We start from the raw sequence: 26,903 nt of genomic DNA, 5'->3' as shown, positions 1-26,903 counted from the left end.
CATCACCACCACCATTCCCCTGTTGTTGCCTCCATTGCAGTCATAGCATCAACATGATCATGACCAATCTTATCCGTGCCATCAAAGTTGCTTCCAGCTCCATCCACATCCTTGCCAACATCACTCTCGCATCATCAGCATCCTCGTCGCCTCTCATCACCACCAACATCGTCACCACCATCAACACCACTGTTATCATCATCAACGTGGCTATCACCTCCTCTCTCATCAGCACTACCATCTTCATTCCCACCATCATCATCACCATTACTTGCGTGACACTGACGTATTTATCGTCGTCAATCCCCTCGTCACCACCCCCCCATTGTTACAGCATCATCACCGCTCCACCCCACCAGTGCCATCACCATGATCATCAACAGCCTCACAACGTGGTCTGAAGACACCATCATGACTATCATAACTGTCACGACAGTTCCGTTACCATCTCACAGTCAATATCAAAATCATTCCCTTCAAGATCCCTCTTACAGTCCTCAGCCCAGTTGGCTCTGTGCTCGCCTCCAAGCCTACATGCGCCATCCTCTGGAGGTACAGCCACGCTGCCACGGTCATACTCCTAGGCCCTGTCCAGGGGTAGCCAGTAGGCAACTCCTTGTAAGGGGTGTGGACAGAGCTTGGACATGAGAAGTAGGGTGTCCATATGACGCGTTCAAGGCCCTTTATGGTTCAATATGAAACCAGTGGTCAAAGAGGAGGGGGCAGGGAGTGGGGGAGCTGGTACCACCCCTCCCCACATCACTGAGTTGAAGAAGTCTCCATTCTCACCTGACTTTCCAGGTTGTTTTGAGCGTATTTGCCAAGGCAGAAGGAAAGGGCATGTTTTATAAAACAGTTTGTTAGCTTGACTTAAAAGTATTTAAATATTTAGCCACTTGATATGTGGGCCTCTATTTGATCTCTGGCCCTGGGCTTTGCAAGCTTTAGGGGTAGGTCAGAGCCCAGGCCTTTCCCAGAGGCCCTTGAGGCAGCCAGGACATGTGTGAATCCACTATTCATCCATGTCTTGCCTCCTCCCACATGCATCGTGTGTTCATATATGTGCGCACTGTGTCATTCCCATGGCCACAAGCTGGTGGCCACAATGCTGCGTTGAGGGTTGCAAGTGGCAGAAAGCCAAATCCTAACTGGCTTAAGCAAAAAGAGAACCTATTGGTTCAGGTAACGGAAGTCCAGGGTGCCGCTTGATCACGGGGCCCATATTTCTTTCTGTCTCTTAGCTCTGCTCTCCTCCACAGTGACTCCATTCACAGACAAGCACCAGGGTTTTTCTGTGAGCACCAGAGGCTACACTACCTCCAGATCTTACCTCCTCCCAGATCCAGTTATAGCAGGAAGTTTCCCCTTTTTAGTGAGAGGTCTCATGCCATCCCATTGGCTCCAACTAGTCACATGACCAGCCTCCCAACCAATGACTGGCCTGGGGGTGGTGAGTGAACAGTCCAGCTAGAGCCTGTCGCCCTGCTGCTCAGAGGCTGGAAGTGGGAAAGGCAGTGGAGCCCAGAGGAAAACTAGAGATAGCTGCCAGAGAAGGGGCAGGGGCTCCTGGGGAGCCCTCCCCAGGGCCGCCCCTGAGCTCCCACCTTATGGCTCTTTTAGGCATGGTCCCTGCATGAGCCTGTGCCCTGCTTTGAGCCCCAGCTGCCCTGGTTCCTACTCATTTCATGCTTCTGCTGTGCCCCGTGTTTCTTGCCCTTCCCAGAAGCATTTGCCTTCTGAGCTGCCTAAGCCCTTGGGCCTCTGGCAAGACGAGTAGCTGTTTGAAGGCAGGGATTCAGCCTCCATTCACTCAGCAGTTGTCAGTTAAGCACCAGATACTGTTAAGCACTGTTGATACACAATCATCATTTCTGCTTCATGAGTGCTGTGCTGTCTTTTTTTTAACTGAAGCATTACAGTGTGGTTTACAATGTTGCGTTAGTTTCAGGTGCATGGCAAAGTGATTGAACTACACACACACACACACGCACACACACACACACATTTAATACTGAGTATAGTTCCCCGTGCTGTATAGTAGGGCCTTGTTGATTATCTATTTCACATATGGCAGAGTATATCTGTTAATCCCAAACTCCTAGTTTATCCCTATGCCTCTTTCCCCCTTGGTAATCATAAATTTGTTTTCTGTGTCTGTGAGTCTATTTCTGTTTTGTAAATAAGTTCATTTGTATCATTTTTTTTTCAGATTTCATATATAAGTGGTACCATGATATTTGTCTTTCTCTGTCCAACTTACTTCAGTTAGTATGATAATTTCTGGGTCCACCCACATTGCCACAAATGGCATTATTTCATTTTTTATGGCTAATATTCCAGTGTGTGTGTGTGTGTGTGTGCGCACGCACATGTGCCCCTGTATGCCACATGTTCTTCAACCATCATCTGTCGATAGACGTTTAGATTGTCTCCATGTCTTGGCCATTGTAAACAGTGCTGTGATGAACAATGGGGTACATGTATTTCTTTGAATTAGAGCTTTCTCCAGATACATGCCCAGGAGTGGGATTGCAGGGTCATTTGGTGACTCTACTTCTAGCCTTTTAAGCAACCTCCATATTGTTTTCCATAGTGGCTACACCAACTGACATTCCCCTCAACAGTGTATACTCATTATCTCATTCAACTTTCCTATGATTCTCTAAGGCCAGGACTATTACAACCCCAGTTTTGAGATGCAGAAACTGAGGTTCAGAGAGCTCATCAGTGGTGCAGCCTCAGAGTGGTCATCAGGCTCACAGCCACTCATGCTCACAGTGCCCGGCTGCCTGATGAGACAGCATGACCCCTGTACTGTCCTTGTCTCCCTCCTCCTGTTGCAGCCTGCGACCAGCTGGCGCTGGGGGTGGTGGCCATCTTCGGGCCGTCCCAGGGCTCCTGCACCAATGCCGTCCAATCCATCTGCAACGCGCTGGAGGTGCCCCACATCCAGCTGCGCTGGAAGCACCACCCGCTGGACAACAAAGACACCTTCTACGTGAACCTGTACCCGGACTACGCGTCTCTCAGCCACGCCATCCTCGACCTGGTGCAGTACCTCAAGTGGCGGTCGGCCACTGTGGTCTATGACGACAGCACCGGTGAGTAGCCACGCCTGGCCGCACCAAGAGCAGGAGGGGAGGGTGGCAGAGCCCCGGGATCGGGTTCTTTGCTGCTTGCTCAGCCCAGCCGCCCTGTCCACACTTACACCCAAGCCTCATCCAGTCACACTGATGCTCGCCCTGCACTCACCCACAACCCCGTGCGCACCAGCAACACCCACCCAAGCTGCTCCACACCTGCCCCGAACTGCCCCCGCCCCAACCCAGGCAGCATGCTCCAATCTGCACTCACACCTGCATGGCCACGCCCACACCTGCCCACACCCTCACGTTCACACTTTCTCACCAGAAGCACACACATCCAGCTCTGTGCTGTGGGGCTGTGAACACAGACTCTGGATTCAAACCAAACAGTGCATGATGTGGGCTGACCCTGCACTTAATAGCTGAGCAGCACAGAGCTATTTCCTCTCTGCCTCCTTCTTTCCAAAGACTCAAGTCCCAAAACGTTTCTTAGCCCTGCCTCTTAGAGAGTGACCTTGGCAAGTCACTTAACCCATCTGGCCCTCCTCTGCCACGTGACAAGCCAAGAACTATAGCAGCCAGTTTGGAGAGAGCCCTCCAGCTCTCAGCTCCCTGTGATTGGATGTCAGCTCTTGATTACCTCCTAATGGGGAGTCAGGGTAGTGGGGAGAGACTCCCTCAGAAGAGACGCTCAGAAGTTGTTTCGTTAACTCGGGATTCAACAAGCATCTCTTGAGTTCCTGCTCTATCCGAAGCACCAGACGGTAGATCTTGGGTGGCAGAGATCCCCCCAACCCCTGCTCACTGCCCCCAGCCATTGAGAGGCGCTGCTGCCCAGCTCCAAGTCTCAGCCTGCGTCACCGCAGCCCTGTGTTTTTGTCTGTCTTCATGCACCACTATGAATGATTGTCTGTCTCGGAGCCTGTTTCTGCATCCAGACCATAAACCTTCTGTGCCTCTGGCATTTAGCACAGCACCTGGTACAATGAACACTGTTTAAATATTTGTTGAGTTGAGTTGAGCTGAAAATAAAATGGAAATAAACTGTAATTAAATATGGCAGGAAACGGCTTGTTGGGCACTGGTAAGGAAGAAGAAATAAAGATGAAGTTATCCCATCTTCTTTTGAGAAGTTAGTCGTATTGAAGGGGAGTGAGTGCCCACCCAGAGCTCACTGGTCTTTTCCTGGCCATCAGAGCTAAGAACCAAGTGACATGTTCATACAGTCAGAGCTAGAGGCACTTGGAGAGGGGAAGCTCCATGACCTTGGCTAGTGTGGGCTGATACCAGAGGAACAGCGACATGAGCCTGGCTTTGAGGATGGGTGGACAGGAAGAGGAGTCATGAAGGCATTATACGAAGGAGGAACCACAGGGGATCCCAGTATGGTAGGTGGGAGGAAAAGATCAGATATACAGTGTGTATCAGGCTGTGGGCAAGGTCTCTGCAGTCTAGCTTCAGAGTTCAGACTTTACCTTGTAAGCGGCTGAAGACCATTGAGTGTTGTTGAACAAAGACATAGAATAATAAAAGCAGAGTTTTAGAAAAGGGTGGTACTGACAGCTGGCCACCTGATGTGAAGAACTGACTCATTGGAAAAGACCTTGATGTTGGGAAAGATTGAAGGCAGGAGGAGAAGGGGACGACAGAGGATAAGGTGGTTGGATGGCATCACCGACTCGATGGACATGAGTTTGAGCAAGCTCCAGGAGTTTATGATAGACAGGGAAGCCTGGCGTGCTGCAGTCCATGGGGTCGCAAAGGGTTGGACACGACTGAGCGACTGAACTGAACTGACAGCAATGTGCAGAGAGTTAGAGGGAGAACGTGGAGCAAGAAGACTGGGGCAGAGGTGGCCATATTGGTCCAGGCAGGCACAAAAGGGTTGCTTGGAAGAGAACTTGGGGCCAGCATAGGAGAGAAGAATTAGATATGAACGGATCGTATTGAAATTATGTAGGAGTGTCATGGGCACAGAGTGGCCGCAGTAGACACTGACGTAAACTGCTGCCCAGCAGGACTGGGGCCTCCATATGCTGGATGCAGGTAGAGAGAGAGGCTTTGCAGAGGAAGATGCTGTGGCCTCAAGGTGGTCCTGGTGAGACTGGTCCAAGCAGATGCTGAGATCTGGAACCTCCTCTCCCCGTGGATGTCTAGCTCTGATTGTATGTACACAACAGCTGATTCTTGGCTCTGACGACCAGTGGCTTCTGGGTGGGCACTCACTCCCCTACAATATGATTAACTTCTTAAAAGAAGATGGGATAGCATCTTCATTTCTTCACCTTTCCCAATGCCCAACACACTTTGTCCTTCAGTATTTATCATTTTATTCAATTTTTATATTTAATTCGATTCAACAAACATTTTAAAATGTAGTCAGTAATGGCATTGGTTTAGTTAAGAAGACCCTTAGTACTAGGTATTCAGTCAAACAATAATATGACTTTGATGAAGAATAGTATTAGTAGGAAGTATGCTCCCAGAATCAGGATATTTCAAAGGGGACAGCTTGTGGGTCATCAAGCCCATGAAGTGGGAAGCACTTAATAGCAGGCTTTGACTATATTTGCTTTGGGGGTTGTTTCCATTAGGATATTTTGGCTGTAAGTAACAGACAACCCAACTCAAATTGACTGGAGCAGTAGCCACTTAGTTATCTCACTGACAAGAAGTCTGGAGACGGGCCCTTCCAGGACAAGTTTAGCAGTCCACCCGAGTCAGAATGCTGGATCAGTATCCCTGCAGTTCCCGTAACTTTCCCTCTCATGGTCACAATAAAGATGCTCCAGCTCCAAATATCAGATCCTCGTGTGATGATACCCCAGGATGTGGGAAGGAAAGAGGTAGAAGACAAAGGGATTTTTCTTAGTGTGATTTGTGCCTGTTCAGGGAGGAAAATCTGTCTCAGAACCTTCCAGCATACCACCCTATCCAGTTCATTGAGTCTGTGCCCACTACCCTAAACATCCCATTCAGATAGGAATGGGACTCCTACTGATTGATTTCACCTACCATGAGTCATTTCTTAGGGCTGGCACACAGCCACCAAAATCAATGGTTCTCTTAATATGCTAGAAGAGGGGACATCAGTTATCTATTTCGATGATAATTCTGTATAACAAACCACCCCAAAACAATGTGGCTTGAAATAATAAGCATCTGTTTAGCTCACAAGTCTGTAGAGTCAGTGACTGAATGAAATGGGCCAGGCAGTTATTCAGGTCTCAGCTGGATCACTCACCTGCCCAGGGGTCGGCTGAGTGTTGGCTGAAATAGACCGGCCTTGGCTGAGATGAGAGGGTACCTCCAGCAGGCCACCCCATGCATGTGGTCATGACGATGGCAGAGGGGAAAAGACCAAAACCAGTGTACAATTCCATTACAAGTATTTGATTTCGTCATGCCTGCTGATACCCCATTGGCCAAAACAGTTCACACAGTTGAGCCCAGTGTCGTGGGTAGAGCAAGTCACCTACCCACAGTTAGAGGGCACTGCAAAGTTACACAGCAAAGGATGGGGATGTAGGAAAGGGTGGAAACTGGAGTCATCACTGCAACCCACTACAGGTAGAACTGCTTTAAAATGTACCTGGGATCTAAAGAGTAGATATGACTAAGTGATAACACAGAGAGGTCAATGGCACGAAAAGATGAGTTGTTACTTACAGTTCCCTAAAAGCCGAAGGGGGCACACCATGGCACCTAGGGCTACATGCAAGGCTGGTCAGGAGGTAGGAGCAAGGGAAAGACACAGGCAAGAGCCTTTATTACTCTAGAGCCTCTATTACTTATTCCCTGGTGGCTCAAGTGATAAAGAATTCTCCTGCCAATGCAGGAGATGTGGGCTTGATCCCTGGTCCAGGAAGATCCCATGGAGAAGGCAATGGCAACCCACTCCAGTATTCTTGCATGGAAAATCCCGTGGACAGAGGAGCCTGGTGGGCTACAGTCCATGCGGTTGCAAAAGAGTCAGACATGACTGAGTGACTGAACCGCTATAAGATTGCCCCTGTTACTACTAGGTGGAATTTGTTAGGTGCCACCATCCCATATGGGGTAGGAAGCAAAACACAGATTTGGGAGCTTGTGACTGAAGAGTTTATAATATGATTTTGGTGTGCCAGGAAAACACAGGTACTAGGGATACAAACAACTTTGGTCATTAGTTTGGCCCATGGATGCCAAGTCATCAGTTACAGAATATCAAGAACGATTATTCCAGGGACCAACAGTGTTTGCCTCTCGAGTTTTGCCATGCAACCCTAATCTGCGCACAAGCCAAATTTATATCAAGAATGAAAGGAAGGGGCTTAGAAAAAGCTGGGGTTAAAAAAAAAAAGGGCCCAGCCTAAGAGCCCAAAAGATTGGGTCTTGAATTTTGATCCCATGGCTAACATTCTGCAGAATCTTGGGAGGATCACTTAACCTTTATGGGCCTCAATTTCTTTATCTGAATATTGGAACCAAAGCACCTACTCTGTATGTCTTCTAGGACAGGGAGATGGTTAAATAGGGTAATGAATGCAGAAGTGCTTTGTAAGTGAAAAGCATGACTTCAACAACCATGATTCACTGCAGATATTTTGAGAGAGATTGATTAGGGAAGCAGCCAGGAAGGAGTGCTAATCTCAGGCAAACGAAGAACCTAGTCCTCTGCTGGGCTGGGCTAGGATGAGCCTCTGGTCTCCTTCGGGAATACGCTGATGGGAAGGAGTTCTGACACTTGCTGTGAGAGAATGTGGGTCACTGTGTATTACACGGGGCAATGAGCTTGGCTGACAAGAAGGCTCTGATGGCTCTTCCCCAGCATCCACACTGTCCCTGTCCTCATGTCCTGGGTCCCCAAAGCCCATGTGCCTACTGATGCTGTACCTGGGTCTGAAAACTGAGCCAGTAGGAGCAAAATGTGTGCTCAGAGCCTCGCAGGGTAACAGGTGTGAGCAGGCAGAAGCATTCAGCCAAACCAAGGACTTCTGGGGTTCGTTGAGGAGGGAGGGTAAGGGTGGGGGTGTGTGTTTGGGAGAGCTTGCGGCCCTTCCCTCCTCTGCTAAGATTACCTGATATCCCCTTCCTGCCCCCATCAAGTCTGGTATTAGGAGGTACTGGGGTCCCTGTTTGATCCAGATCCCTCTAGGACTCCAGAGCCCTCTCCCAGCCACACACCTGGATCTGAGACTAGCCAGGGGACCAGGGGTTCCTGATGCCCACAATCATGGCAAAGCTTGTTTGGAAGCTCTTTGGGAGGCTTAGGTCCTAGAGAAATATCTGTCCTCCCCAGCAGAGATAACTCCCTGGTAGTTCAGGTGGTAAAGAATCTGCCTGCAAAGCAGGAAACCCAGGTTCAATCCCTGGGTTGGGAAGATCCCCTGAAGAAGGGAATGGCTACCCACCGCAGTATTCTTGCCTGGAGAAGTCCACAGACAGAGGAGCCTGGTGGGCTACAGTCCACAGGGTCACACAGAGTTGGACACTACTGAAGCGACTTAGCACACACACACATCTATAGGGCTTAATTTCTTTCTATGTGTCCTGACTTCTGCCCTGTTGGAATCCTTCTCAGGTTCTAAGTGGTGACCCCCAGACTCACTCCCTCCCACCCCAATTTGAAGTTAAATTTAAAGAGAGTTATCTCTTACCAGTTGCCTTGGCACAACTCCTGGGAGTCATCTGCTAAGACCAACTGGCATCTCACATCCGTCTTGTACCTATACCTCAAGCAATGTGTGCGCTCATTGACTGGGGTGGGGGTGGGGGGGACAGATTCTGTGTCCCTAGAGTGGGAACAGATCCCTTCTGAGTCATGTGGACTGAACATGGGGGAGGAGTTGTTCCCCGAAGGAAAACCAGAGTGCTGTTAGCGGGGAAATGGAGCATGGCTGAGTGGACAGTGCAGCCAGGATGCAGACACCAAGCCCTGCGTATGGGCAGTGAGCCCAGCAGGTGGGAGGGGCCGGCCTGCCTGGGACCCTGGCCCGGTGCTGCCGCAGCCCTCCCTGAGGTAGGCGGGGCTGTAGAGACCAGCAAGCAGGCTTGTTTCCAGGCTAAGCACACAGGAGTCAGCAAGGAGGGACCTCGAAACAGGGACGGAAATGAACTTAATTAAGCCTAAGCAAGCCATTTGTCTCTAGGAAGTGACATTCAGTTTTCCCTGGAAGTCCCCAGATTAACTGGTCTTGCAAAATGCCAAGGTGGAGGGTGGATTTTTCAGTGTAAAGAGAAGAAAAAGAGTAGCCAGTCCAATTATGGAAACTGGTGTTGAGTACAATCAAAGGGCCAGGCCCTGTGCTGTGGGGCTGTGGAGACCTAGCCCCCCTGATGTTGAAGAGCTTGTGACAGGACAAGGAAAGTGAGATGAGGTCCGAGGAGGCGAGCACTGAGGGAAGAGGCCACCGACTTGGTTAGGGGGGGCAGGATGGGAGTTGGGTAGAGAGATCTTCTCTGGGCAGAGCAGTAGGGGTAGGCTTCATGGAGGAGGCGGGTGCATTGAGGCTGGAAGAATGGGAAAAGTTTACAGAGGGAGCCTGCTCTTGGGGCTGGGGGTGGGGGCGGTAACTCAGCACAAATACCCCCTGGCCTTACCTGGTCCAACAGTGGGTACAGCTGAGCCTGAGCTGCCTCTTGTGCCGCATTCTGGCAGCAGGTTGCTGAGGCTGTTTCGGAAGATTATGTCCCGTGCTTTGCAGTGTGTTGTAGGGGGTGGGGGAAGGAGGAGGGGGTTGCCTCTAATTCAGGCTCCATAAGCCTCTACACCCACTGGATGAGAGAGGAGCAGGTGGGTGGAGTCAGTGGGGATTTGCTAGCTGTCTGTGCCTGCTTTTGAATCTACAGCTGTGTACACGTTATCTGTGTGTGCACACACCTTTATCTACATGTATAGGCATGTCTATCAACCCAAGCATATGTCCTGTCTGTAACATGCATGTGTGTATGTAAGCATGTGTTTGTGTGTGCTCACGTGTGTGTGCATATGCGGGCCTGCACAGCTGGGTGCACGGGTCTGTGCCCCAGTGTGCCAGGGCCTGTGTCTGCACACGTGTCGCTGTGTCCATGCACAAATCTCCGACGTGGGCCACACGTCGGTGTCTATGTGTGGTTGTAGACCTGTGACCACCCAAGTCTGTGGTGTCTGCAGCTGTGTGTCCATGTGCTCACGTGTGTCTTTTGTGCCCCGGGCCCTCTCAGGGCTCATCCGACTGCAGGAGCTCATCATGGCCCCGTCGAGGTACAACATTCGCCTCAAGATCCGCCAGCTCCCCCTTGACTCTGACGACTCGCGCCCGCTGCTCAAGGAGATGAAGCGAGGCCGGGAATTCCGCATTATCTTCGACTGCAGCCACACCATGGCTGCCCAGATCCTCAAGCAGGTGCGTGGGCACCGGCCAGTGGGAGGGAAGGCTGGGATCTGCTTGCCATTTCTCCCAGCCACCCCCATTTCCCAAACACAGGCCTGACGTCAGCCAGATCCGAGTTTGATCCCTAGTCTGCCTCTTTCTGGCTGTATGACCTCGGGTGGTCACTTTACCCCTATGAGCCTCAGTTTCACCAGGAGCAAAATGGGCGCAGTGGTCTTGACACTCCGACTTGGTGTGAGGATGGGATGAGACAATGGATCAGCTGCCCAGCCAGGCCTGGAGCACAGAGGGTGCTGAGTTTCCACATCACCTTGATGCAAGTGGGAGGCAGGGGCTACTGAGGAAGCACAGGACACTCGAGGAAGCACAGAGAACTGGGGGTATCAGGAACAGCCTCCAGACTGCCTCCTCCAGCCACTAATTCCCTGCAGCCTGTGGCACTCAGTGTCAGTCTCCGATCACTGGGAGGTTTATCGAGGCTCCGCATCCCATCTGCTCAGCTCTGCAGTGACGGTGGGGGAGGAGAGTGGCTTGCAGTCCTGGCCGCGCCTCCATTCCCGGATGAGCCCAGCGTGGCGTGCTGGGAACCAGACCGAGCTCTGCCAGCCACCCAAGAAATCAACAATGAAATCGCTCACAGCCCCCTCTGGGGGTGTCGCGGCTGAAACCAAAACCACTCTGATTCGAGCCAGTGCTTTGTGTAAAAGGCAATTATGTGGTCTCAGAAAGCGTCCCTGGTGATTGGAGGAGGCATTCTGTGGGGCCTTAACACATGACTCCGGGAGAGGCAGGTGGCAGGTAGGGGACACAGGGATGCCGAGGGAGAGCTGCCGAGCTGGGGCCAGGAATCTATTCAAGGCCTGACGCCCCCGCCCAATCCTGCAAGGGGTGCCAAAAGGAATAGCGGCCTGTGTCTTCCCCAAGGAAGCCTCTCACCAGGCACCTTCACACAGCAGCTAAAAACTCAGTTGAGGGCGTGAATCCTGTTCCTGCCCTGGGGCGTGGTGTACCTGAGAGCGAGTGGCCCCGGGGTCATCCCCTGCTCTATAGATGGAGTGAACGATCCCTCCTTCATCTGGTTCTGGAGGATTTGGTGAGACAGTGAAGGACGGAGTTCATCCTCGTGCCCAGGGCACAGTCAGCACTGGATGTGGCGCAGCTTTAAACTCAAAGCGGGAGAAACAAAGCTCCCGCAAGTCCCTTAACCCTCGTTCTCTGGCCCATGGCGCCCAGCACCTCTCTCCTTTTTCAGGCACGTGGAACCAAGTAATAAAGACCACCACTGCTCGTGTTCACTGAGGAGTGGCTCTGTGCAGTGTACACACACCCCCTGGGAAGTGGGGCGATTATCCTGCTTGATTTACCAGCAGGGAAACTGAGGCTCCAGGGGAAAGTCCTGGGCCTGAGGTCACCCAGCCAGAAAGTGAGAATTCACTCCCTAGTCTGCTGACGTGGAAACCCCTAGAACTGGAGATTCTGTGTTCAGCCTGACACTGAACTAAGCCAAGGTGAGCGTGACTGCAGCCCGAGGACTGCTCCAGCCTTTCACCTGCGAATGCAGGCTGTGAATCCCCTCCACGACCGGGAAGAGATGAGAGCCGTTTCCAAAGTATACTTGACCTCGTGACATTTCCCCCTGAGCACTATGTGGGCCCGCATTCTGAAGAACTCTGTAGAAAATGCATTATGGTCATTAGTACTATAGAATAGAGGCTTCTAATAAATTACATAATATAAAATGCAGACTTCACGATGGTGGGTGATAATAATTCACACAGCCACGTGGCCCACTGTGTGGTCAGCCAGCACCCGGGAAGCAGGGATGTCTCACTGCTTCCCACTGGGGATCCTCAGACCAAGGATAGACCCTGCTCTTTAGGTCTGGCTGGGTTGGTGGGGTCCAGGCTCCCACAGACATCTTTCCAGAGCCAGGACAGTGGATTCAGCTGAGTGGAGTCAGGGCACTAGAGAACCCAGTGTTCAGTGGATTCCATCAACATTTCTCCGAGTGCACAGACCTGGAGATGCTTCCTAAAAACTCAGACACCTGGCCCCCACCTGGCCCTGCAGAATTTGGCATCTTTAGAGAGTGCGGCCCAAGATTCTGCACTTGAGCGTGTCCCCTGTGATTCTGCTGCACGCTCCGGAGTGAAGTCCCCTGCTGTCTGCCAGCCAGCCACTGTCGTGGTCAAAAGGTCTCACAGGACATCCCACTCTGAGCATCCAGCCTCCCCCAGCCCACTGCCAGCCAGCCTGTGACGCCCCGGCCTCAGCCTGGCCCCACGCCAGGGTGGAGAGGAGGAGGGGCTTCTTGGGTGCTCCCTGCAGGGCGCTCACGCTTTGCTCTCCCACAGGCCATGGCCATGGGCATGATGACCGAGTACTACCACTTCATCTTCACCACGCTGGTAACGTACCTTCAGGTCCCGGCATGGGTCAGGGTGGGGCTCCCTCCGAACAAGGTCAGCCTGGCGGGGAGGGACAGTTGCTACAAGAGATTCAGATGGGACTTGCTTCCTAAGGCTGTAGGCATAACCCCAGACAAGGGCGCAATCTGTCTCTGTGGCCCACCCACTTTGAGAAGGTGGGGACTTTAGAACCTGCCGGTGTGAACACATGCCCCTCTGTCTGCTGGCAGAGAGACCTTGCAGAAGTCAATTCTTCCTCTGCAAAATGGGCACGCTCGTGGCTCCTGCCTCCTAGGACTGCTGTAGGAACTGAGCGGGTTCACGCACTGATGCACTGAGGGCAGTGCCTGGCTCATGTGAAGCACTGTTATTAGGACAATGACCCTTGGCCCCTGGCCCACGCACCTCCACACTGGTCTCAGGCCTCACGCAACAATAGGAGCTGCCACTTTGGATTCCTGCAGCATCCACGCTTAAGTCTGCCTACTCACCGTCAGCCGGGCCAGCCCACCTGCAGGCTCCAGATGGGTCTTTTCCAAACCATGAGAACATTTAGGACCATTTAAACCCATTAGGATAATTAGTTGTGGTCTGAGATCAGCAGAATAAAGAGATCCCTGTGCCAAAGGGGTACCAACTCCCAGCCACCCTGTCTTGGAGCCAGATGCCCTCAGATGTCACTGGGCCCCAGGTAGACTCTTCTGTCCAGCCCAGGTCTGGGGCAAGTGACAGCATCTTTAACCATCCTGTTGATGCAACCATCTCCTGAAATCTACATCAGACTTGCTGCTGCAGCTCTTCAGGCCTCTAGCTGTGTTCCTTCAGTCATCCAGTACCTGGCTAACATTCCTTACCCAGGGCCTGTGTTCGGCTAGGTGTCTCAGGATGCCTGATGCTGAGGCCCGCCCTCAAGGAACTCCCATCCTGTCCAGTCTGCATCTGTACGTCTAACTCATTCGGCAGACGTGTACTGTCACATGCCTGGACAGATTGCCGTGGGGCATAGTGGAAGGAGGCGTCAGATGCCGCAGGGCTGGTGGAAGGAGGGGAATTTCAGACTGCCTTTATAGGAAAGAAGATGCTTGAACCGGGCCTTGAAGGGTCAGAGGGAATTCACCAAGGAGAGAGAGCAATGACATTCCACAGAGAGGGAACAGCATAAGCAAAGGTCAAAGACAGGTTAGCTCTTCGAGGTTCATCCTGGTCGAGTCAAAGTGTCAGTTGCTCAGTCGTGTCTGACTCTTTGCGACCTCACGGACTGTGACCCGCCAGGTTCCTCTGTCCATGGGATATTCCAGGCAAGAATCCTGGAGTGGGTAACCATTCCCTTCTCTAAGGGATCTTTCTGACTCGGGGATCGAACCAGGGAGGGTCTCCTGCATTGCAGGCAGATTCTTCACCATCTGAGCCACACTCCTTTATGTACTGGTTGATTGTCAGAGCCAATTGTGGTCATCTCTTCCCAACTCCATATTCAATGACATCACTCAGGTAGCTTGAAATTAGTCATGGCAGGAGTATTCATACTATAGAAGCTGGCAGATGCTACAAATAAAAGACACTTTCCTACCATCCCCTGAGAGCTGGTTATTAAGCATTTCCCAGCGCAACACTGCCTCTCTGCACCCGCAGCCACTATACCTTGTACTCATGTCTGAGTCACCATGCTCCCTCTCCTGATCCAGAGCTCAGATCGGGGCACCTGCCAGGAGCCGTGGTGGGAGAAAGGGATTCTGGAAGCTGGTGACTGAGACCAGGCATCTTCTTTCCCAATTCCCTTTGGTAATTCTATTCACCCAAGCTGGCTTCTCTCCTGGGAGAGTCATCGGAGGCTGGGGATGATGCCGTCAGATCCCCAACATTCCATCTGAAGCCAGAAGCAGGGAAGAGGAGCAAGTCTGGGAAGGTTTGCACATTCCGGGGATCCCAGGCTCTCTCTGCAGGTGTAGCAGCCCTGGCATTCCCCCACTGGGCTCCTTGGGTGCTGAGACCTCTGCACCCTTAGAGGTCCCCACTAGCCCTGTGCTAGCTCAACACATTCTTCCCACAGTTTCATCCTGCTGGCTCACCTCCCTGAGTCCTTGCTGCTCTGAGTTGCTATAACAGAGCCTTGGAGTCCCCGTAGGAAAATACAAGGGAGGAGCAGGCAGAGCTCCCAAGGTGGCCGTGGCCTCCCTACAGACCATGCCCATCCCTGCTTCACATTACTGTCCAGCACAGTGATGGGAGAGCAGGCCTCAGAGGCACAGATAAGGATGAGAGTTGCTGTTCCACCACCTCTTGGCGGTGCCCGTGGGCAGATTGCTTAACTTCCCTGGACCTCAGTTTCCTTGCCTTTAAAATGGGAATAATTCTGATGCCTTTAGGCCTCAGGGGTTTCTTTGGTGGCTCAGACAGTAAAGAATCCACCTGCAATGTGAGAGACCAAGGTTCAGTCCCTGGGTTGGGAAGATACCCTGTATTTTTCTTGCTGCCTGGAGAATCCCCATGGATAGAAGAGTCTGGCAGGCTATAGCCCATGGGGATGCAAAGAGTTGGACATAACTGAGCAACTAAGCACAGCACACATTTAGGCCTGAGATCCCACATTTAGCTTCTTTTGGGCTCAAAAGAGCAGCAAAACTCACTCAAGTAACCTCAAGTCACTAGGAACACAGGAGTGAACTATGAGGCTTAAGAGCAGATATGGAGGGTGGTTCTGGATCCAGAGCAACTCTGAACATCATGGGGTTTATGGTCCAACTCTCTGCCCTGAGACTCAACCAAGCTTCTCCATTCCCCTCTCTCTGCCCATTGCTCCCTCCTCCTCTCTCAGCCTCAGCTTCTTCCCTGTGATCTCTGTTCCCTGGAAACTTCAGCTCATCTCAGCTGCCCTGGGATCGTCACATCCCAACAGACCGCCCATTTGGTCTCTGCCACTTTTCAGCATCTCTTTCTCTGAGTGTTATCTGCCTTCCCCAGGTCAAATTTTGGACTGGCCAGGTACCAGTCAGGGCACTATATAGGCATTTGGGGCTGGACAGTTTCTTCTGGAATATCCTGCCCAGTATACAGGGTTTAGCATCCCTTCTCCACTTATTGATTTCCAGGGTTGATGACAAATAAATGCCTTCCCCACATTTTCTACAGCCCCCAGGAGAGTCATCAGCCAGATTGTAGCAACCCCCCTGGGAGGTGATGCCCTTGGCTGGTCAGCTGAGGTCTGACGGTGGGAGGCAGAGTGCAGTGGATTCACAGAATCTAAGACTTGGCCACCAAGCAGAAGGACTGGGGCACGGAGCAGTCCCTTTCAAAGTGGCAGGAACAAAATCCACAGATCTCATTCCCCAGCGCTGAGTATTGCCCCCTCATCCACTGTGTCCACACAGGAGCTCTGTTTAAGCCCTCTCTGGGCCTTGCTCCCAATCCTGGCTCCAGAGAGTCTATTAAAGGCAACTCCACCTGGCTCATGCCCTCATTCCAAGACCAGAGGGGTGTCCCCTCAAGGAGCTGAAGCTTTGAACTCTCAGCCCCATGGTCTGACCTGACCTTCTAGGCAAGTCTCTGGGGAAGGTACTACCCTGGTGACACGAGTGGCTCCCCACATTAATGGCACTGCAGGCACAGGGTCACGGAGAAGGCAATGGCACCCCACTCCAGTGCTCTTGCCTAGAAAACCCCTGGACGGAGGAGCCTGGAAGGCTGCAGTCCATGGGGTCGCTGAGGGTCAGACACAACTGAGCGACTTCACTTTCACTTTTCACTTTCATGCATTGGAGAAGGAAATGACAACCCACTCCAGTACTCTTGCCTGGAGAATCCCAGGGATGGGGGAGCCTGGTGGGCTGCCGTCTATGGGGCGCACAGAGTCGGACACGACTGAAGTGACTTAGCAGCAGCAGCAGGCACGGGGTCAAGGTTGGAGGTCCCGGAGGGAAGGGCAGGGCCAACGTATCCTTGCATCCTGAGGCAGTATCCTATTCACAGAGTGTCTGCTTTCCCTAAGTTTTTATGTTTTTGTTTGTTTGTCTTGGGGGGTTGTTGGAGTCTTTTGCCTCGAAGCATGTGAGATCTCAGTTCTCAACTAGGAATCAAACCCACACACCCTGTAGTGGAAGCGTGGAGTATCAACCACTTGACCACCAGGGAAGTCCCTGCTTTCCCTGCTTTTACATATCCTCCGTTCAGTCACTCATCACTCACTATCCAGCAGCCGTATACATAGGCTCTCAAGGTCCGGGGTACCGAGCTAGACACTTAGGTGAGGGGTGAGGGGGGTGTCTAGAGATGGATCCAGCACAAGTTCACCAGCTGGTGGGCTTCCTTTGTGCATATTAGACTCAAGGATACTGCCCCTGTATCTCCAGTGACCAAATAGAGCCTGGAATACAGTAGGTGCTCACTGATGCCTGAATGAATGAATACAACATGAAGCAGAAAGTAATCGGTGAAGTCAGCATCCTCATCATAGCAAGAGTGAAGACCATGCACTCTGGGGCCCGTCTGCCTGGGTTAGAATCGAGATTCTTCCACTTACTTGGGCAAGCTACTTCACTTCACTGTGCCTCATTCCCCATCCGTAAAATGGCCACAGCAACAGTACTGCCTCGTAGAACTGGTAAACACTAAGCATTAAGCAGGTATGTCGACACCAGTAAAGTTCTATGGAAAGTGCGTGGCGTTTAGCACTATGTAAGAGTTAAACAGATTGATAAAATAACCCTGCTTATATTTTTTATGTGCTCAGCATACCCCATTTCATCCAAAATTCAGAACAACTCTCCTAGGAAGGTATGACTTTTATGAAAGAGTAGACACTGAGACTCAAAGAGTCTACTCAGTAAGAAAGGGGAAGAGCAAGGATTTGACCAGCTGGAGGCTGTCTGACTCCAAAGCCCTCTGCTAGGCTTGTAGCAAGAGTCCTCATGCAGTGTTGCCTGGCCTCCTCTGGCTGGCTCAGGCTCAGATTCCGCAGGCCATGATGATCTAGGCATAATATGATTGACACTAATGGGGGGGGAGGGGGGAAGCCTCCACAAATCCCTGCAGCACCCACACTTGACAGGTTCTAAAGCCCTTTCTCCACGTTGCTGATTTTCCTTTCCACAGGGCAGTTTGTGATTGATGGGGAAACCTGGGACCAGAGAGGTTGAGTGAGCTGCCCCGAGCCCCGCAGCAGATCAACAACAGAAACCTTGGCTCCTGACTTCTTTTCCAGCCCACTGCCCTCCCTCCCCCCACCTCTCTGAGGGCCAGGGAGAGCCGATCCTTCTAGAGACACAGTTGCTGCAAGATAAACAGTTCTGCAGTGGAATATGCATGTGTGTTGGAGAGGCAGGTACCAGGGCATCTCCCAGCAGCTCCCCACATGCCAGGGCATCAGCTATGTTCCCCGGGTCCCCGCATTCTGCTTCAGCTCCAGCTCCAAGGCCCTCCTTCCAGCTCCACTGGCTTAGGAGCCTACCTCGTGATTCTGCCTCTTGGTGCTCATTGTTCAGTTGTGGCTGGATTTGGGAGGGCAATGGCATTTGACATTTATCTCCTTTGCTTTAGGAAACCCATGTGTCACCAATTCCTCGCCTCAAAATAATTCTCCAAACTTGCTTCTCCCACGCAGAAGACATTTTAATTACCCCAGCTGCCATTATCTGTGCCAGCCAGCTTTGAGCCATTCCCAGATAACCCCACGTTAATCAGCCCCAGCTGAGCCCCTGGTCCATGTCATGTGTAGGTAAAAGCCTGGAGGTGAAAAAAGAATTATAATAAATTAATAGATAAGCAATCACAATTAATGCCACTTCCCAGCAATAACAGTTATATCATGGGAAAGATATTTTCATCTGTCATTCCTTAAGGCGATGTTTTCCGAGCTTCAGCTTCTACCCAGTCAGACCCATGGGGTGCTAATGAATTAGTCTATTATGTTATGCTGAATGTTTCTAAAAGGTCCCTCGTCGATCCTGAATTCAATGTGTCAACATTTGGCATGGAGAACAGCAACTTTTTGCCAAGCAGCAAGGTTGTGCACAGTTCACTGTGTACAGCACATGGGGTCTCAGCCCAGGGCAGTTTGGACAAAAAATTGTAGCCAGACAAAGAGGCCTCTTTTCCAGCTCCCCGTTGTCACCGCCCTCATGTCACAGGGATGGTGGCACTTGGTGCCACAAGCCTTGCAACACTTTGCAGCTGAGCCCAGGCTCAGAGTGACAGGGATGAAGATGACCCCCCCAGCAGTGCCACCCCATCATGCCCCCTCCCAGGCTGTGATTGGCCACAGCCACTGTGGGAGTGTCAGCCAACCCAGCGCTGCGTCTGGAAACTGGAAGGGCTGACATCGCCAGCACCCGAGCCCCACCAAAGCCAGAGATGCTGCCCTCCGCACCAAGTCCAGAGGGCCTCTGGTCCTCAGGGAGGTGAGCCAAGTCAGGGAGGCCCTAGGTAGACTCGTGATGGGCATCTTTCAGGCTTTAGGTATCAGCACTGAATCGGAGAAGAGGCTGAGTCTCATTACAGGGGAAGAGGGAGAAGGGCGCCCCCTGGGGGCAGAGCTCAGCTTTTCTTCTGTGTCCCAGACAATTCAGCTCTGGCCCCAAACTTGCATTCACCACTCTACAAAGCAAAATCCCTCCATCTCCCCAGACCCACCTTCTTCAAAGGCAGTTTAGGGAAGATCTGTTATTTCCAAAGCAGTCCCTTGAGGGGCTCATCCACCACCCCAGGCAATTTACCAAATCACTCCTAACTTCTAGCCCCATAGAAAGCTCCCTCTGAGAGGAGGTTATGAAATTCTACTCTCTCATTTCCAGGCACTTCCCAGAAAGCTACCCAGCTAGCTGATCCTTCTATCCACTTTGATTGATGGGAGTATTTGGTATGGGAGCTTGTAGGGGAGACAGATGCAGACATAGAGAGTTATCATGAGTGGGATGAAAGCCAAAATGTCCCAAGATAAGAGCAGAAGCACCTTTGACCCACCCGATCATGTGTATCTAGAGTAGCAGTCAAGGGAGGCTTCACAGAAAAGGTGACACTTGAGCTGAATCTCAGGGTGAACCCACCCAAGAAGAGTTGAGAAGACAGACGTTCCAGCCCAGAGATAGAGCACACACAAAGACACTGGCACAGGGAAGCTGCATGATGGGGAAAGGGGCCACGAGGAATGGGGAAGGGAGACGAAAATGGTTTGGTGCTCCTGGGGCAAAAAACTGAGAGGGAGTGGGAAGAAAAGTGAGGCTGGAGGGGTGGAGAGCCTCGCAAACTACACTAAGGAATTTGTGCTTTATTCTGAGAAGCAAGGAGGATCCATTGAAATACACCAAGCAGGGGAGTAGCAGGGTTGGGTTTATTCTTCAGAAAGACCCGTCTGAATGCCATGTAGAGGGTGACTGCAACATCCAGTGGGTGGGAACTGAGGGTTGGTCATGGGACAGAGGGAGGGCTTGGGAGCTGGCAGCCTGGCTTTGACATCATTGCTCCCAAGTGTACAGCTGTGAGCAAAAGACCTAACCTCTCTGTGACTGAGTTCCTTCCTCTAAAATGGAGCAATAATAACACCTTTATTGTAAGGCGTAAATGTACATTTAGTGAGTTAGCATACATAAGGCACTTAGAAACTGTTCTGAGGTTTATAGGTGTTCAGTGAATGTTAGTTCAATGTGATTGTTTTGATATCGCCAAGAGGGGTAAGGCAGGAAGGATGCAACTCAGGTCTGCTCCTCTCCTCCAAGAACCCAGTCATGTCCTGGGGGGCAAGTCAATTAGCTGTCACAACCTGCTGCCAGAGAAGGCAGAATATGAATATTTATCAGCACTTCTGTGATGTCTACCATGCACCAGACACGTTCTAAGTATGTCTATTAACCCATTTCTTCTTCAGGATGACCCTATATAGCAGGTACTATTTTCATACCCATTTTGCAGATGAAGCAGGTGAAGTAAGGAGAGTAGATGGCCTGGCCTCACAATCTGTGCTCGTAACCATCACCTGGGGCTGCCCAGTGAACTGCTCTCAGGGAGCAGCTGTGGGAAGAGAGGCCTCTTTCCTGTGTGTCCCCTGCCTTGCTCTCCATCTCTGATTCCACAGGTCTCCGCATCTAAGCCCAGAGCCGTCTCTGTGTGTTTCCCGGTCAGGAGTAACAGCTTAGATGAGCGACTTCTCAAAACACGGATTGCAACCCCACCCCACATTCTCAATGGCCCGTACTTTCCAAAACAAGTTCTCCAAAAGCAATTCTGATGCGTATCTTGTGTTTGACAACCACTGGGGACATAAACACAGGAAGTTTTAAATAGAACAGACACTGTGTACTAGTAAATGTATACAACCAGCTATCCAGATAGCTATCCAGCTATCTGGGGGAAAACCCAGATTCGTAGCGCTTGCCAATCTTCATGGTGTGAACTCTCCCGCCGTGGCCAGTGTCAAGCTACCAACGAATGTCACTGAACGTAGAGTCGGGAAGTCTTGATGATTAGCTCTTACAAGCCGATGGGAGCCAGCTCCAACACCCCACTGAGTTGGACCTGGGAACAATTTCTGCACTGCTTCCGTGAGCTCTGTGACCTTAGGCAAGCCACGTCACCCCTCTGGTCCTTGTTTCCTCTGCAAAAAGGGAATGCTCTTGAACACTGACTTTAGAGGGGATCAAGAGAATCAGATGACACGCTCCACTTGAAGGGCTGAGCACAGTGCCCACCCCACTCACTCCCCACTGAGACTGGGGCCACACAGACACCCTCTGGCCAATTCCACAGGGACTCCTCCATCTACTTCCGCCCAGCCCCTCACCCCTCCCGAATCCTGGTCTTGAACCAGGGCCCCATTTGAGCAAGGCTGGGACTAAACTTTCTTTCCCAGGCTCAAAACTGCCCCCAGCCTCTCCCCTAATCCCTATACTCTTAAAGAGGAAACCAATACTGTGTATTTCAGAAGGAGGCCAATCAGAATTACAGGAGGAGTTCCGCGTGAATTAGGAACATCTCAGAGGCCAGAGGAGAAGCGCAGTGCAAAAGAGCTGCTCTGTGGGCTCCAGGTTTATCCCTCATTATCTTTCCATGACCCATCATGAATTTAACTGAAGCTGGGACTGTGATGGGGCCAGATGTTTCTCCTGACGACTGCAGCCACGGACCATTCTGACCCAGCGTTGGACGGACTGACTGAGTTGAGGGACCTGGGAAAGATGATGGGCCAGGCTGCGAGGGTCCAGGGTGACAGCGGAGGAGGGAGGGGAACAATGGAAGGCAGCTGGATGGGAAGAGAGTGCGGAAAAGAGCAGACGATAGATGAGGAGGACCTCAGACTAAGACCTTAAGACTCATTTTCCTACTAGTGGGATGAGGCCCATCTAGATTATCAGCGTATATGTTTCAAAAAGTAACGTGACTCTTATGCAAATATAGAATGAACAGGAGTCAAAGATGTATTCACCTCATGAACAAAGGAACCAGTAGGATGACGATGCTGGCTCAAAGAGCATTTGAAGGATTGAGTATGTATAGGTATTTGGTGTAGGGGGAACATCATATAAGTCAGCTAAATTAGGTACAAAATGGATTAATGTCCTACAGGGCAATAAAACCACCAGCTTGAGGATTATCTTTTCTATGGGCAAAAGTCTACACATTAACTCAGAATCTGGGCCTTTAACCAGCGGCTGACAGTGCAGTCAAACCCAGGTGAATTCTCCCAGAGAATTGCACAGTCCCCAGAGGGCCTGGTGAGCAATGTGTCCACGTGACGTTGGAAGGACATGCTGGTCTCCAACTCCCTTATCTCCAAGTTTGGGGAGTTTTTCTTTCTTTTCTCCTTTTTCTTTTTTAAATTGGAGGATAACTGCTTTACAATGTTGTGTTAGTTTCTGTTGTACAACAACATGAATTAGCTATATGTATACACAAATCCCCTTCCTCTTGGACCTCCCTCTCACTACCCCCATCACCCCTTGAGGTCATCTCAGGGGGCTGAGCTGAGCTCCCCACAGCACCCACCTCCTGACATCCCTTCTCAGCCTAGCATCTGGCTCCTCCCTCTGCAGCCAACCCCCTTTTTCCCCCCGCCCCCTCCCCTCACCAGCTCACGATGTCCCAGAGCTGAAGCTAGGTTGCCCCCATGCATTAAGACCTGTCTTCCCGGCTTTTAGACCCGTGCACCAAACTGGGTGTGACCTGGCCAACAGGCTGACTGCTCCTAGGATGCAGGGTGTCAGGGGGCCTGGCTGGTGATGTGGGGTTGAGGAGAGAGAAGAGGGCCCTATACTCCTTCAGTCCCAGGCACAAGAGTCAATTTTAATTCTTTTTATTGAAGTAAGGTTAATTTACAACATTGTATAAGTTTCAGGTGTACAACAGATGATTCAGTCAATGCATGTGTGTGTGTGTGTGTGTGTGTGTGTGTGTGTGTGTGTGAATCACTCAGTCGTGTCAGACCCTGTGACCCCATGGACACATCAGGCTCCTCTATCCAGAGAATTCTCCAGGGAAGAATACTGGAGTGGGTTGGAGATCTCCAGGGGATCTTCCCGAGCCAGGGATCAAACCCTGGTCTCCTGTGTTACAGGCAGATTCTTTACCATCTGAGCCACAGGGAAGCCCCCTCAGTTATGCATATATACCTATATATCTATCCTTTTTGAGATTCTTTTCCATTATAAACTATAAGACAATGAACACAGTTCCCTGTGCTGTGCGTAGATCCTTGTTGCTTATCTGTTTTATATATAGCAGTGTGTATCTGTTAATCCCAAACTCCTAATCTATCCCTCCCCCGCTTCCCCTTTGGTAATCATAAATTTGTTTTCAGAAGAGACTATTTTAAAATACCCTCTTTGGGAGGGTAAAATCCTCCCTCAGCCTCCCTCTGGGAACTTGGAGATGCCCAGACCCAGTGCCCTTTGTCTTCCCAAAGGAGGCCTCCCCCATCAGAGGAAGTGACGGTCAGGACCATTATCAAGCTTCTTTGCTGTTCCAGGCTGGGCATTTCATATGAACTGCTTCACTGGGGCCTATAAAGGAGGCACGATCCCCGTTTTGTAGATGAAGAAACAGGCTGAGCCGTGTGTCTGAGGTCCGGCAGTGAGTCCGTGGGGTCAGCCACCAGGCAGCCGGGTCTGGCCGACTCCAAGTGCAGAGCTGCCGTGAGTGCTCCACCAGCCGCCCTGAGCCTCCCTCCCCAGAACTCTGCAGGAAGCTACAGAGAGCAGAGCAGGGAGCTGCTCTGGGGCCCCAGTAGGAAGTGTGGGAGGTAGGGCTGGAGCTCACAGCCGGGTCACATCTTTGTTTATTGAAACTCTCTCTGTCAAGGATCTTTACGCGTTAGACCTGGAGCCCTACCGCTACTCAGGCGTGAACCTGACGGGATTCCGGATCCTCAACGTGGACAACCCTCACGTCTCGGCCATCGTGGAGAAGTGGTCCATGGAGCGGCTGCAGGCGGCTCCCCGGGCAGAGTCCGGCCTGTTGGACGGAGTGATGATGGTACTGCCGCTGGGTGCGCCAGACCCAGGGGCTCCCCTCCCTCCCTTCCTTCCTTCCCTTCTTCTCTCCTTCCTCCCTGTTTCCTTTTTTCCCTCTCACCACTTCCCTTCTTAAGACCTAAGCTGTGTCTGCTAGACCTTAGGCCAGGGGCCGGGGACACTCAGGAATCAGACGCAGGCCCCCCTCCCCCCACCCAAGTGTGGGAGTGCAGGCACATAAACAGATGGTTATAGAGAGTGGGGATAATGTCCTGGACGTGGAGGACTTTCAGCTGTGGTGGGCAGGAAGCTGGGGAGGCTGGAAAGGTGAACCAGGCAACAGAGAGACGCTGGGGGTGGAGGGCCTGGCAGAGAGGATCTGAGCTGCAGAGGGAGGGAGTCAGGTGTCTGCAGAGCTGCAAAGACACCCCAAGCCCGGCCTCTCATCAGGAGCCAGGTCAGGGCGTTTCCCTCTCCAGGACACCATGCCTTTGGCGAGGGAGATAAAGGGAGACAGGGGAGGGTGGGCTGAGGACTCTCAGGGCCCGAGCCACTCTCAGGCAGCCCTGGGCCTCCCCCCAGACGGACGCGGCCTTGCTGTACGACGCCGTCCACATCGTGTCTGTGTGCTACCAGCGGGCGCCGCAGATGACCGTGAACTCCCTGCAGTGTCACCGGCACAAGGCCTGGCGCTTCGGCGGCCGCTTCATGAACTTCATCAAGGAGGTGAGTGGCCCCTGCACCCACCCCCGCCAGGGCCATCTCCTGGGGGCCACAGAGCAGTCAAGGGCCCACGTTTGGGAGTCCAGTCCATGTGAACTTGGGCCAGAGCTTGTTTCCTCAGGTGCAGATGGGCTCAGCAGGGACCCGTCTTACAAAGTGGCAGAGAGGCTGCGTCCTTGGCACATAGTAGGTGCTCAGTGGGTGGGCGGCATTGTCAGCAGGACGCAGCCTGGGTTTTAAACAGCTGAGCGTCTTTGCCTCCAGCTGTGTGACCTCAGGCAAGCTAGAGTACCTTGCTGAGGCGGGTATGAAGCATGCCCATCTCGTGCGGATGCTGTGAGGACAAAATGAGGCGTCATGTGGAGAAGGCTTAGTGCTGAGGGCAGAGGCAGCTCAGTAACTCGTAATCAGCCCCACAAACTCCTCTTCACACCACGGGCCCATCAGCCTGCGGTCCCTAGTGGGACCTGGCTCTCCTGGCACCATGGCAACTGTGAAGAAGTCCCATCCGATTCAAAACACCAGAGAACATGCCCTGCTGCCGAGAGGACGACCATGGAGACGCACAGTGCCCACGTTTCCTTTCAGACGCTCCATCACGGTCGTCCTTACAAAGGCAGAGTTTATTGTTCCCATTTTACAGGTGGGGACACCCAGGCCTGGGTTTGTACCCTGGCTCCATGACAACAAGCTGTGTGACTTTGGGGAAGATGATTAACTCTTTGATCCTCAGTCTCCTCCACTATAAAATAGGTATAGAAAGAGTCCCTGCCTCAACGCATTGTTGGAAAACTAGTGTGAAAACCTGTAAGCAAAGCACATAGTCCAAGACTGGGCAGAGTCAAGTCCCAGTAATGGTAGGTGAGGAAGGCATATAGGGGTGAGATCTAGGCGTGTAGGGGTGAGATCCCTGGGCCAGAAGGAGCAACCTGTGCAGGGCAGTGTCAAGTGCAGTTAGGAGAAGCCTCCTAGGAGGGCTTCGCATAGACCACGTCTTTGTAGCCATCACAATGAACCAGGAATGAAGCAGACTGGCTTGAGAGTTCATTCAGTTCATTTATTCACTATGTGTGTGGGTCTGCTGAGTGGCCAGCACTGAGCCTGTGCTGGGGATCCAACAGGGTTAAACCAAACAGGCAACGGCATGCACAGAGCTCACCACCTAGGGAAACGTCAATCAGGGCATTCCATTAGTGAATGTAATCCCATATGCAAAGGAAGGCAGCACAATGAGGATAAATAACAAAGAAATTCACCACTCAGCAGACAGGACTGCTCCCCTAGAGATCCCAGTTCACCATTACTGCTTGGGACTAGGGCAGTAACACCTCCTGTGTTTTGTGCGTGTGAAGTCACTCAGTTGTGTCCGACTCTTTGCGACCCCATGGACTGTAGCCCACCAGGCTCCTCTGTCCATGGGATTCTCCAGGTTTTAGAATGACACTAAACGGCATATGTCTTTAGAATCTGATATCAGAGGCTTGTCTCTGTCTCTTCCCAGCTGTGTGGTTTTATACAAACTCCTGGACATTCCTGAGTGTCAGTTTCCTTGCCTGGCAAACCATGTCATAGTCCCTGTGAGATAGCAGTTAATTCCTTGGCACTGGTTCCTTCACACCTAGAAGAGACTCCGATGTCAGTTGTTTTGGTAGAAGAGGACCATGAAGGTTCCTTCTCATGCAACCCCTCAAAACTGTGGAGGAAGTCTGATTGTCCCATGCCCTGAGCGAGGCCTGGCTGGCTTGCACAGTCATCACCTTGTTCTTGGGGGAGCGTGGAGGCCTCACACCCCACCCCCTGAGCCTCCTACCTCTGCAGGCCTCCAACCCAGTAGCCAGAGACTGGCGTGGGTTTTTCAGTGACAGGGGCCACAACTCTAAGACCCTTAGGAGCCAGACA

At 51.8% G+C, this 26,903-nt stretch overlaps 1 protein-coding gene across 1 annotated transcript in view; it reads left to right on the top strand.

Moving 5' to 3' along the window:
* GRIK3 (glutamate ionotropic receptor kainate type subunit 3) overlaps window positions 1–26,903 on the top strand; it is a 99,212-nt gene that overhangs the window by 6,127 nt on the left and 66,182 nt on the right. Inside the window, exons 2-6 of the mRNA XM_069586700.1 lie at window positions 2,844–3,101; window positions 10,272–10,453; window positions 12,796–12,849; window positions 24,130–24,303; window positions 24,864–25,007. Of these exons, the coding sequence (XP_069442801.1) occupies window positions 2,844–3,101; window positions 10,272–10,453; window positions 12,796–12,849; window positions 24,130–24,303; window positions 24,864–25,007 (812 nt within the window). The remainder of the gene's footprint in view (window positions 1–2,843; window positions 3,102–10,271; window positions 10,454–12,795; window positions 12,850–24,129; window positions 24,304–24,863; window positions 25,008–26,903) is intronic.

Source organism: Ovis canadensis, chromosome 1 (assembly GCF_042477335.2).
Source record: "Ovis canadensis isolate MfBH-ARS-UI-01 breed Bighorn chromosome 1, ARS-UI_OviCan_v2, whole genome shotgun sequence".
Taxonomy (NCBI): Eukaryota; Metazoa; Chordata; class Mammalia; order Artiodactyla; family Bovidae; genus Ovis; species Ovis canadensis.
This window is presented reverse-complemented; position numbering and strand designations above follow the sequence as displayed.